The 13030-nt window shown below is 42.9% G+C and overlaps 1 protein-coding gene across 1 annotated transcript; it reads left to right on the plus strand.

The window, feature by feature from the left end:
• Positions 1 to 2440: 2440 nt before the first annotated feature.
• Positions 2441 to 11198, plus strand: RGS1 (regulator of G protein signaling 1). Its single transcript, XM_033151393.1, has 5 exons — positions 2441 to 2606; positions 3313 to 3399; positions 5505 to 5566; positions 8012 to 8175; positions 10221 to 11198. Exons 1-5 carry the CDS (start codon positions 2506 to 2508, stop codon positions 10404 to 10406), a joined length of 600 nt encoding a protein of 199 aa, XP_033007284.1. The 5' UTR covers positions 2441 to 2505; the 3' UTR covers positions 10407 to 11198.
• Positions 11199 to 13030: the final 1832 nt, after the last annotated feature.

Raw genomic sequence — 13030 nt, forward strand, 5'->3', positions numbered from 1 at the left:
CTGAACAGTTCCGGAAGTTGAACAGACTCCCAGAACGCATTATGTTTGAGAACCAAGGTACGACTGTAGTGCTGCAGCATAAGCATGCTAAACTGTTTTCTCTACAGCAGGTGTGGGAAACTCTTGGTCCTGCAGATGTTACTGAACTACAACTCCCATCAGCCCCAGAAAGCACAGCCAATGGCCACAGGTGATGGGAGTTGTAGTTCAACAACAACAACCTGGAGGGCTAAAAGTTCACCACACCTGCTGTGCAGAGATGAGTAAATGGGTAGAGAGATCACGATGTAAATTAACAAGTACCATGCCTCTCTCTAGTGATGTGTAGTCAGGCTTGACCCCAAAAACCACCTGGGTGTTGAAAAAGCATTCTTGAGGCTTGCCCACATGTAAAAACAAACATAAGTACTGCAAATGTTGCAGAAACACAGTGACAAGAAGACAGAGAGAGAGAGAGAGAGAGAGAGAGAGAGAGAGCGCAATTGCACAATTGTGTAAAAATAATACAGATATTTCAAAAAATCAGTTGACCACTGCATAACCATGGTAACTGATTGGCTTTAGAGTTTATTTTGAGGGGGGGTGTAATGGGTCATCCACAAGGCATCAGCAACAGTCTTACCCATAGACTTTAGTGGCACAGGCCGCCAGGGTGCCAGATTTTGGAGGGTGCCACAGGATGAGTGTCCGGGAAGGAGAGTCAGGGCGTGCTCCCTTCCCCGCTCTTGGGCAGCCCACTCCACTCCTCTCAGCCACCCATCGGAGCGCGCTGCATCCGGCTCAGGGAAGCCCCTTTGCACCCCCTCCCACCTGGGCACCTGGCGGGTGCAATCGGGGTGGGTCTCTTTGGCAGCATCGCTGCCAGCATGCCTCCCTGTGGAGTCTGCGAGTGGAGCAGGGAAGTGCCCTGTGCAATCCCAGCGCCGAGTGAGGATGGGACAGCCGGCGAGCCACCTGATCTGCTTCCTGGCCTTCCTGTCACGCAGACTTCCCTGGACATAGGCAGGTAAGGGGAGCTGGGCGCTTAGTGGGAGGCTTTGCAGGAGGGTGCGGAAGGCCGTCTGGGCTGCGATCCGGGCGCCTCTTACTTATGTGCAGCGCCGAGCATGCGTCGGACCATGGAATGTAAACAAGCCGGACTGAAGTCCCTCCCCCCCAAAAAAGGTTGGCAACTCTGAGAAATGGGGGGGTGTCAGAGAGATATTTGCACCACGGCGCCGGATATGCTTAAGATGGCCCTGTTCAGCAACATTGCTCTCCCCCCACTTCTGGCCCTGCAGGAATCAAGATCTTGGCCTCTAGAATTTAGAATCGCCCCTTCTCCTTCTCTGAGCTCTGCCTGTGCTCCTCCCACCCAATCCTTTCCTCTGCCCCCACCAGCTTTTCATCAATAGTGCATGCTAGATCCAAAGGAGGAAAGCCAATTTTTCAATTAATATAGATGGAGAAATGGTTGGTCCTCAGCTTCTTCCAGAGACGCCATTGTGGCACTGGCTAGAAGGGAGGGAGTAGAGTTGTGAGATGTTAGGAGACAGCAATAGCCATCGCATCCTCTATTCATCACAATCACCTCTGTTTCCGTTCCACTACCTTTTGGGTTCCACTAAAACCATCTGCTATAGGTAAGACTAATATAATTAATCTCAATGCACTTCAGTGGAAGGAAAAGGTCAAAAACAATGTAGAAAATATGGTAATTATTTACATAACATTTACAGATTATAAAAAACCCAACAATAGTGAACATTGTTTATATTCAATACTGTAGTGTGGTTTCCATTCCTGACTTTGGAAGAACATTTAAATTGCAGCAATATCTGCTCACATTTCCAATTCCAACAGAATTCTCTGAAATTCCTAATTGCAAATGATCCATTTTTTAAGTAAGACCTTCCAACCCACCCACCCACCCACCCCCAAAAATGCAGAGCAGATCTGATATAAATAAAAGCTGTGCAACTGTAAGTTCTTTGGGATCGTATCTAGGTTTTCTGCTCTGCATGCTCATAATTCAGCCAGAGTCAAGTACCGGTACATTTAAATCCCATCTATATCACTGGGAAAGATGAAAACACATGTTTAGCTATATGTTTGGTTCTCTGGCATTTGAATCAATGGATTTCACTTTGCTCCAACACAACAACACTCCATACAACAACTGATCTTAAATAATATTTTTTCTTTTTTACAAAAGTGCTTATATTGTGATGTGTTTTGGGGTTTTTTGCCTCCTGCTCCATTCAGCTTAAAGAGACCTGCTACCGTCCACTTTAACCACGATCATATTAAAAAAAAAGATGTTCTTAAACAAAACCAGACAAATAACTGTGCACGTCATTTCAGAGTGAGAAAAGGAAGTTCCTCAGCTTGTGGTAACAGCGTATGACAAACAGATTTTTTTCTCTCTCTCTCTCAAAGCAGCTTATGTGTCAATATATAAGTCTGTCTGCAGTTGGTGAGTTCAAATCTGCTAAGGACTACAACAGTAGACAGAAGTCAAGAAAGATGCCTTGGGTGTTCCTGTGGCAAACCAGTCCAAGCGAAATGAAAGAAAAAAGCCAGGGGGTTGGAGAAGGCAAGGGTCACAAAAAAAAGAGCAAGCCTTTGTAAGTACAACCGCAGTTCTGAAATGCATTTTTTAAGACTGAACATCTAACTATGGAGAAGGTTCCATTGAAATTAGCATTAGTTACTTAAAAGTACTTCCATTCAAGTGTTTATTGAGGGATCAATGCTCCTCGGGCATGCAAGTTGTGGGGGGGGGGGGTTACAGCATCCACATGATATAATTGTTGTCCAAAAACCATCCTATATCCCCCCCCCATTTAATCTAGATTTTATTCTTTTTGGGGGGGGGGGGATCTGATGAACTGAAAAACCTGCTGCCAATTACTGGTATGCAACATCTTAGCATCCCATTTACAATATTCAGCACCTGCCTGGGCGCATGAACGTGCATGGGATTAGGTTGCAAATTCAGTGGAAAGCTTCCGCACGTGCTTATTTCAAGTCCATTGTGCTGAAATCAAGGGAGCCACTTGGAATCGTGCCTAAATTCAGTCAGATTGATGTGTGAGAATTTTAGTAGGCTTTCATGTGCAGCTGTTTGTGTGCATGGATGCATGTAAAAGGAGCACACTCTCTCTCAACATCTCATCATACTGAGAGGCATGATTGCTCAAGAAATAATCCAGGAGAGACAGAGAACATGCATTTCAGTCTACTGACCTCCTGCAATTGATATTCATCGTGGGTTTTTTTTTTTTTTCCTATGCACAATAAATTACCGGATATTTTTATCATCACTTTCAGGGGTGTAGAACTGAAGAACTACTTTTTGTCTATTGTGCCACACATAGAATCACCTGACATCAAATATTCCACTTCCAAAGACGTAATGTAAGTATTAACTAATATTTGCTATGCAGTCACTATATGATAATGTAGCTCCTTTTCGGAAATGATTGCTTCTCGCCTTGATCCAGGTCTGCATGCAGAGCACATGCATCTGAATTCAAATGCAAATGTGCTTTGGCTGTTCTTATTATTGTTAACCTACCCTTCACCCTAAGGCACGGGTTTACAAAATCAAAACACAATATTACAAACAGTTTAAACCAACTTGCACTCACAGAAATATTGCAACACACAACTAGGCTGTGGTGCAATTAGGGGGGGAAATAGACTCTGCACCCAAAGTAGCTGGGGTACAATTATTATTATTATTATTATTATTATTATTATTATTTCTAATGTAGCAGCAGCTCTTTAACTGGTAATGTGCATCTATTTCAAAATGTGGTACAGAAGCCCTGTTCTGTGTCAGGTGCCCCCCCAGTTCATTTTGCTGAGCACAGCCATTGACCTCTGCCCTACAGCCCTTCCCTGGGAGCACCTCTGTCACTTGGTCCCATTGAACTGGCCAGCTACATCTTTTGATGCAAATGAAGGATGGGCAGAAACTAGAAAGGCTCGACGGGTGAGACCAGATCTCAGCATCCTCAGAAAGCTGCCCCCATAATGAGTCAGAGACTCCATGGACAAAACTTTAGACTAATCTTCCAGTTAGTGCCATCACTTTTTCCTCTCTGCCAGGGAAGCAGCTGTGTCTCTGCTTCTGAGCCCATCATGCAGCTATTAGAAGCACCTCATCCCACACCCCTCCTAACTTATTTAACCTGGACCCATAGGAAGGCTGTGGCCAGTGAGAACAGGGGATCTTCTTTCACTACCTAAAATCCCAGCAGAGCAACCAGTGGCCCAGGAGTAATCCTGAGAGTATCACATGGTTCAAAACATATTCATTCCGAATCTTCTTCCAATTTCAGTTTTGCGGTGGGTTCTTTCCTACAGTATGAAATCTCTAAATGTGCTACTTAGCAGCTGAGGGTTATCCATTCATCTAAAGCTCATACCTTAGACAAGACAGAAAGTGGAAATCCACCTCTGCAGATAAGACAGCAGAGCGTTTCAGAGCCCAGACTTAAAGGAAGTCAGACAAGATAGCCAACAGAATTATCATAGATTGACTCAATATCCTGTCAATGAATCAAAGGTTTCTCTTATCGGCTTTTTAGCATTATGAACTTCCAGACTCATTATTATGTAGCCCGATTCAGGATCTCAATGAGCCATCAGGGTGATGTAGTAATGGATATGGGACTGGAATGGTATACAGTGAAGGTCTTGAGCAAATGAAGTCTCAAGTGTCGGTCGTTACTCAATTATGAAACTCAAAGAATTAGGTAAATAAGGTTAGAAGCGTAGCTCAGTTGGTAAAGCACAGATCAGAGGCTTAATTTCAGGAATAGGTGGCAACTTGAACAAAATATTGAGGGGGCCCATCACCTCCACCCGCCCCTGCACATACTGCTCCCCCCTCCCAACACATCTGTGGAGCTGAGCCACCCATTCGCCTTTCAGCCCCCACCCATGAGAAAGAAGTTTCTCCCCTCTTGCCTGTCCACGCTTGCCAGCTGCTCCCCTCGCCTGCCTGCCTGCCTGCTAGCCTGCCTGCCTGCCTCTCCTCAGCTGCCCTGGCTCAGATGCACTCAGAAATGGCACCAAAAGTAGGGGAAAGAGGGTGGCACCTGGCAGGGGTGCCCAAGGGAGGGAGGTGCCAACTTGCAGGAAAGGGGGAGGGAACCGGCTCTCCCAAATATTTTATGGGGGGACAAAAATGAACCGGGACCCCATACAGCTGGCACATCTATAATCTTCAGGGAAGCTTGGGGTTAAACTAGACAAGACATTGGGGAATTGTGATCCGTTCTCCCATCTCTTTACATTTATTTTAAAAACAGGCGTGGGGTGGAAAGCATTGGAGCTGCAGTACTGGGAGGGAATGCTTAATCTTCCCTCCCATTTCCTTGGTATAAAATGCCCTCCAAGCTGAAAGGTACAACACACACAAGTCTCCAACAACAAACAACACTGGCCTAGCTCAAGATCTCCGTCAAGTATGTGGTTTCTTGCACTTAAAACCGCGTCTGTTTTCCTTTCAGGCTTCCCGCAGAAGAGGTTACAAAGTGGTCGCAGTCCCTAGAAAAGCTTCTGGCAACCCAGTGTAAGCATTTTATCATTATAACAGTTTTATGTGTTGTTGAGTGTACAATGTTGAAAGGAAGATGAGCAAAGCAGAATTGCCACTTTCAGAAAATATGACTCAGTTAAGTAATAACCTCTGGGGTGGCCATGTGCTGTTATTTGGGACTTTAAAGTCCTTACATGCCCTGGGCCCCACAGATAACAAGGAGGGCTTTCTCCTATATGTTCCATCCTGTTCTATAAGATCTGCAGATCCAGACTTCACCTATGTCCCTTGGTATACTGGTTTTTCATACCCATCCATCCCGTTCATATTTAATGTGTGTACATACTCTGGAAATATACTCCAGTCTACTGGAGTTGAGTATCAATTCTGACCTTTTAAAAAAGCCACCTTCCATTCTGTTCCAGAAGATCAGATTTGGGGAGGACATGTGGCTTGCCAGGGGCATTGGGTTGGTCACTGTGAAAACTCTCTCTCTCTCTCTCTTCCTGCCATTTCCTCCTCCCCCTCCCACCTCCCCTTCTCTACTTTTTCCTTCCTGCCCAATGGGCTGCTGATCGGAGCTGATTGATTGCAGAGGGCATTTGAACTGAGTCCAAGGTCACATAAAATTAAATAATTCCACTAGCACCCAGTATACAATGTTTAAGAACAATTTGATCCCTGCAAGGGGGGGCACACGTGACCCCATGCATGAATGGGTCTTTCCATATGGGGTGTCCTAAGCCTGTGTTAATAGTAGGAGTAAGTGGCTACCGGAATATAATTTCATGCTTAAACATGATAGATAGATAGATTTATTGTTACGGTTCTCAACCAGCACGCACATATCCATAAAAAACAATCCAAAATACATGCTAAAATATGAACTATAAATATAAACTTTAAGCTTTAAAATTTTTAGATAAAAGAAGATATCACTACTTTAAAAGGTGGGCTACAGCCAGTTATAGCACTGGTTCGTCTTTAGCTCTGTCCTGAAACTGTGTGGGTACTGCGGACTAGTTCTGACCGAATTTTTATGGCTCTAGCACAGAACCTGGCTACCTTTGCTGTCACTTTAGCGTTAGCGTCTGAGAGAAGCCACTCTATATAGAAATTGTCCGAGTGTCCAGGTAGCTCAGCCAGCATCGAGTGGATAAACTCGCCTCGCATCTCCTCGTAGAAGCAGCATCGCAAGAGTATGTGGCCAGTAGTTTCCACCTCTCCAGATCCGCACAGGCAGTATCTCTCGCACAATGGGGTCCGTTTGTACTTCCCTTGGAGAACTGCTGAAGGCATTATGTGATTACGGGCGAGAGTAAATGCTCTTCTATGAGAGGGTATTTCTAGTTGGAATAAATATCTGGCTGGACGGGACAGGTATCTCCGTTCCTCCTGAATTAGAAAGTGAGGTACTTTACTCAGATCCTTTGGTCTTTCTATGTCTGTTAACCTCTGTTTAACAGTGATCTTTGCTGAGTTAAAAATCACGTGACATGAGGCTAGGTGGATGGAGGCCTCTACTTGTCAACTTCTTTACTATGCTTAAACATGTTTGAACCATTTTGGTTGCTGTAGCATTGCAGTTGGAATTTGTTCAATGTTCATTCAGACCTGTTCCATCATCTTAGGATAGCAAACCAAACAGCATCTGCACATCGTGTTTTGCAAGATACACACACACACACACACACACACACACACACACCTGTTAACAGCCTTCCCTTGCCCCAAGATGCAAGCCCTTCATCACCTTTACTCTTTACAAAGAGGTCAGCGTTATATCACTTTTTCCATGAAATCACATACCTCACCTCCACTGCTGGCAAATAAAAACAATCTTCTTAGCCCTCCTTGGGAGATCATCATATCCTATAGGAGAACAAAGGAACAGCAGAGCACAAGACTATATTATAATTCAGAGCTAAGGAGGATTCCATTTCCCCTCCATTCAATTTCCCCCCATTCTTTGCCTTTCATGTTAAGTTCCCGCGTGAGTAGATTTAAAGCAGAATGAGCCCGAGTGGCAATGGAGATACAAGCTTCAGGCCCAAAGGTGATGGGGAAGGAAATACCGGTACTTGTTGCTCCTGGCTTCTTTGTAACAACATGATTTAAAGCTATGCCCTGATAGAAACAGTTTCTCCCCCACTACAGCCTGGCTAGAAGGTTAATCAACCTACTATAATTCCAGTTACAGGTGGGTAGCCGTGTTGGTCTGCCATAGTCAAAACAAAATCGAAAATTCTTTCTAGTAGCACCTTAGAGACCAACTGAGTTTGTTCCTGGTATGAGCTTTCGTGTGCATGCACACGAAAGCTCATACCAGGAACAAACTCAGTTGGTCTCTAAGGTGCTACTAGAAAGAATTTTCGATTTTGTTTCAACCTACTATAAAGCATAGTTTATTGGTTATTTTGTCTTCCCCTTTTGTTAAAATTACGACTAAAGCCACATCTGTGTCTCTGTTCATTGCAGGTGGTCAAGATGCTTTCAGAGAATTTCTAAAATCCGAGTTCAGTGATGAAAACATTGAGTTTTGGCTGGCTTGTGAAGACTACAAGAAAACCCAAGCTGATTGTTTGCATGGCAAAGCAGAGAAGATTTACAAGGAGTTTGTTCAGAATGATGCCACAAAGCAAGTAAGCTTAAAGCTTGGATAAAGTATAAAGTAAAAAAAATGAATAAATCTTTACGGCGGTTTTATTTGAAAGCATCCTGGTGCATTTCATAGTTTCATGGCTAACCCTTTGAAACTTAAGAAAGTAGGAACTCTGTGTGAGGCTATGCATTTTGGACTGGCCCATATATAGTGTGAATGCCCACAAGTTTTATTTCAGTTGCTATTTATCCCATGTACTGATAGGTAAGAAATTAAGCTCATATTAAAATGTGAACTGAACCTTTCTGAAACTACTTCTGCACTTCCTAAAACAATGTGCAAAACAAAATCCTTCCTAATTCACACTTCTCCAAATGTTGTGGTAGATGTCCAGAGAGCATGGTTGTTAAATTCCTATACATATTTTTTTTTAAGAAAAAACAACCATAACATTTTTTTAAAAGAAAAATATTGATCTTTTTAATGTACAGTGCTGTTCAATGCACAACCAGGCAGTACTGCAGGTGGCAACATTTTCGCTCCAGGGGCTGCTTGTATCCTGCTTCTCCTCCCCAAGGGAAAATCAAAGCAGTTAACAGCAAAACAAGAAGCAACAACTCTGCTAACACCAAATATCAAAATGAAAGTCAATATAATGAAACATTGCAGATATAAAAAATATAAGACAAGTCAAAGCTAAATTCAGGTCAAATCTGTCAATAGAATAAATCTATCAATCCCCTGAGAATTAATTCAAACGTCCTCTATCTGGACTTAATGTCTCCATCTTTCGTCCCTTTTTGTACAGTGATGGGAGCTGCTTCTCAATGAGGTGATCCCCATGGCTGAATATTGTCTGAATATTCTTTGAACCCCAGGGTGAGGGAGAGATGCAAATCGCATGGGCCTTTCCTGCCCAGTCAGCAGTCAGCTCCACACTCTCCCAACTGCAGCACCTTCTTCAGACAACAGAGAATACAGGTGAAACTCAAAAAAATAGAATATCATGGAAAAGTCTATTTATGTAAGCAATTGTTTTCATTAGCTACTGGAGTCTAATATATGAGATAGACTCATGACATGCAAAGCGAGATATGTCAAGCCTTTGCTTGTTATAATTGTGATGATTATGGCACACAGCTGATGAAAACCCAAAAGTTGAAATTGTTAATTTGGGGTTCTCATTAGCTGTTTACCATAATTATGAGAATTATAACAAATAAAGGCTTGCCATATCTCGCTTTGCATGTCATGAGTCTATCTCATATATTAGTTTTGCCTTTTAGGTTGAATTACTGAAAGAAATGAACCTTTCCACGATATTCTAATTTTTCGAGTTTCACCTGAATTTAATATTACCACATGCTTCAACTCCTCCTAGGGCAGCAAGAAAGAAACCATTGAACTTGGGCTGTACCAAGTTCCCATTTACTGTTTCTATGTGGTACATGTGTTTGCTGTACGAAGTGTGAAAAGAGGCGCTGAAGTTTTATAAGAATGAAAACGCCAAGTGGGAAGCCAACCTGAGGGCATTTGTTTAGTAATTAACTGGAAGGGTTGTGGTTTTAAATTTATAAACCATGTTTTTCTGATAATAATCATTATTAGTTTTCCATTACAATCCAATAATAGCCTCATTATAACAATACCAATTCATAATACAATTACTAATACCCATCGTTCAAATACCAAATTATATAATTTAGATAAGGTGCCCCCCCCCGCGTGCTAGAATTGATGGTTTGATGATTTTCTTTATTTCAGCATTCCAAAATCTGATTAATTTTAATTGCATTTCAGTCATCATAAAAATCCCTTATACAACAACTGCAATATTAATAATTTCTATTCAGGTTGACACATTAAATGATTTATAAAACTACAAGTGAGGCACTCAAACTATATCCTTGTTCTTCCTGTGTGTGGCAATTATTCTGTCCGTGCTGTTTCTTCCTGTCCTTGTAAAATATTATGTCTATCTTTTCCCGCTTGTTGCTGTTATCCAGATTTATAAACCATGTTTTGTACTTCATTTATGAAACCTGCATTCAGATGTTACTGAAGTCTAATTTTGCTGTCCCTTAGGTCAACATTGACTTTTACACAAGAAAAGACATCGCCAAGAAGGCTCAAGATCCAACACCTTCAAGCTTCGATGAGGCCCAGAGGCATGTGTACATACTGATGGAGCGAGACTCCTACCCTCGATTCCTCAAGTCCACATTCTATCGCAACCTTCTGGATAAGGTTGACTGCAACAGTCTCAAGTGAGGATCCACCGGGCGAGAGTCACGGATGGGCTCTGAATCTTGACAGATGTTGACATCAGTTTTAAGAGTGGCTGGATGCCAGCGCACGAGATGGAACAGGGGACCAAAGGAGACGTTGGAAATGTCACCAACATGGACTGGTTTGCATGTGTGATGAAGGTGCCTGGGTGGTTCTCTCTGAGATGAAGTGGTTGAAAAGAAGAGAAGCCATTATGCCTTGGCACCACTGGACTAAAGACCGCTTCCTGCTGTGTTAGAATTTTCTCCTTCAGGAATGGCACTGCATGTGAGCCTTGGTGCAGATGTCGTTATAAGGGAAGGACGTGTGTTTCCATTCCTGCTCGTACATAAATAGGCCAAGCTCACGCCATTCTCATTACTTAACAGTGATCACTTGCAGCTAGGTGTATAAACTTACTCCCTTGAAAGGCATTGCCAGTGCAGCATTGCTAGTTGATATGAAAAGCTTCTCTCTTTCTCTCTCATAATCCATGCACACCCATGCAAACAACTCTTTGATGCTTTATTCGTGTGTGCACAAGATCCAAAGGAACCAACAGCCCCAGGCATAGAGTTCAGCATGTGGCAGAATTGGGTGCTATCCTGGCCATCTGCACTGAAAACAGGAATCTGAGAGCAGCCTAAGATAAGCCTGTGTAGTGTATCTGCACAAGCATTTCAGTTTGTGATTCTGAACAATATCTGGCCGTCCTCCTCCCCTGCGCTGTTCTGGGATTCCCCTGACACCCCCAGAGCCATTTTGGGGGGAGGTGAAGGAGGAGAAAGGGGGAAAAGCTCCGCTGCTCAGGTGGAAGTCCTTTGGTGGATCCTATCAAAAATGTTTTGGAATTGAAAAACCTCAATTGCCAAAAAATAAAAAATAAAAATAAAATGTCTTCACTGCCCCCAAATGTAATCCATCAGATATATAGCGCCTTAAGATGTTTGTGGCTTTATGACATTGAGTGCACTGTATGTTGTTGCTTGAATCCCAATAGATTGGAATCCCATTTCCTGTGGATATAAACTAGAGTGAGAGTAAATTATATTTTAGTAGTTGCTAACATAAGATAGTCATATTTAACTTATTGTAAATGAATGGCAAGTGACCACTAATTTAAATCTATATAACAAGCCTACCTCACAGGGTTGTTGTGAGGATGACATGGGAGAGAAGACGTGGAAAATCAATACTATTGGGGTTTTTTTAAAAAAAGGGGAGGGGAAAGAAACGTGTACTCTTTGGAGGAAAGGAGAGAAATAAATGTAGCAAATCAATAAATCAATATAAATTAGCTGTTAGAGACATTTTGAGCTTTTTAATTTAGCCCTGTCAATGCCAGAAGTTGGCAGCTGCTCTGTTGCCTTTTATACTGCGTTGTGGCTGTTTGCACAACATTTTCAACATCTACTCTGGGAAATGGAAAAAACAATTAAAAATGTATTTTTAGTGTGCACGTATGCGCAAGAGTCCCATTTTAAAAGTGCGGGACTTTTGCGCAAACGTATACACGCTAAAAATACATTTCTTATTGTCTTCCCGTTTTTCTTAACATGGCGCAAGCCTCAAAGGTTGATTTTAAAATAAACCAACAACACTGCTTGGCCATGTACCTGGCGGAAAGAATAGTCCATTGAAGTGGGGAGGGGGGTTGGTTGGTTGGTTGTTGAGTTTAGTGCATCCCAAGTTATGAAGGGCCTCATCTGCTTGTGTTGAAACATGTCACCGAAGTTGTTAAGACTGAACAGCATCACCAAACAAGAAACCCTACGTTTCATGGTGTTGACGTGTTAAGGACTCCAGACACAACGCAGGGCTTATTTATGAAAAGCAACAGTGACTAGTGAAGCTGAGCAGCAGGCCAGCTTCCCACAGACTTGGTAAAATCCTCTAGGGATAAAGCAGAGTGCAATTTACCATGGCCCCATTTGCACAAAAAGGGTGTTTAGAGTGTGCTTTCAACCTTTTTCAAGTTCAAGGGCTGCTGGTGTCAAAAAAACAACAACAACCAGAGTCATAAATGTGCTTAGAGTCACTCACTAAGAAATCTTGAACACAAATTTCCCTAAGAGCTGTAACTCTAAAGCGTAGGAAATTTATGATGGGCATAAAATAGCAAAGACAACTGTTGCCGTTCCCTAGATAAGGTGCTTGTTCCCCCCCCCCTCTGCTTTTTTCACTTCTAAGCTCAGAGTTATTTCAGTTTTTCCATTTTCCAAGTGTGACTCATTTTGGCTTATGGCCGCCAGGTTCCAGTTTAAGCTCTAATGCATGGATCTTATTTCATGTGTAAATCTTAAAGGCACTGCACACACAAACACACAGGGGTGGGGAGGCAGTGTTTTCAATCTGACACTATTTGGGGGGTGGGATTCAACCACATGCTGGCAATTTCCATGCTGCACAGTTATAGCTGAATGCACAACAGCCCCCACACTTCCCCAGAAGATCAGACTTTATGAGATTTATTTATTTATTTTTTAAAAGTGACTGGGGGAATGCAGTGGCAAATGGGGGGGGCACTGTGTCCTGTTTTGCTAGTTGAGGCAAAATGGGAAGTACAGCCTTGCTCTGCCATACCATGTGCCCTGCTGCGTCCACCCCCAGGCATTGCTGCCATGCCA

The sequence above is a fragment of the Lacerta agilis genome, chromosome 6, assembly GCF_009819535.1.
Source record: "Lacerta agilis isolate rLacAgi1 chromosome 6, rLacAgi1.pri, whole genome shotgun sequence".
Classification (NCBI taxonomy): Eukaryota; Metazoa; Chordata; class Lepidosauria; order Squamata; family Lacertidae; genus Lacerta; species Lacerta agilis.

What these genes read in the sequence shown, in the direction of transcription:
- RGS1 (XM_033151393.1), top strand. Translation starts at nt 2,506, where the DNA reads ATGCCTTGGGTGTTCCTGTGGCAAACCAGTCCAAGCGAAATGAAAGAA. An exon ending in AAAGCTTCTGGCAACCCAGT is followed by an intron (nt 5,567 to 8,011) that starts GTAAGCATTTTA and finishes TGTTCATTGCAG; the next exon opens with GTGGTCAAGATGCTTTCAGA. An exon ending in AGAATGATGCCACAAAGCAA is followed by an intron (nt 8,176 to 10,220) that starts GTAAGCTTAAAG and finishes GCTGTCCCTTAG; the next exon opens with GTCAACATTGACTTTTACAC.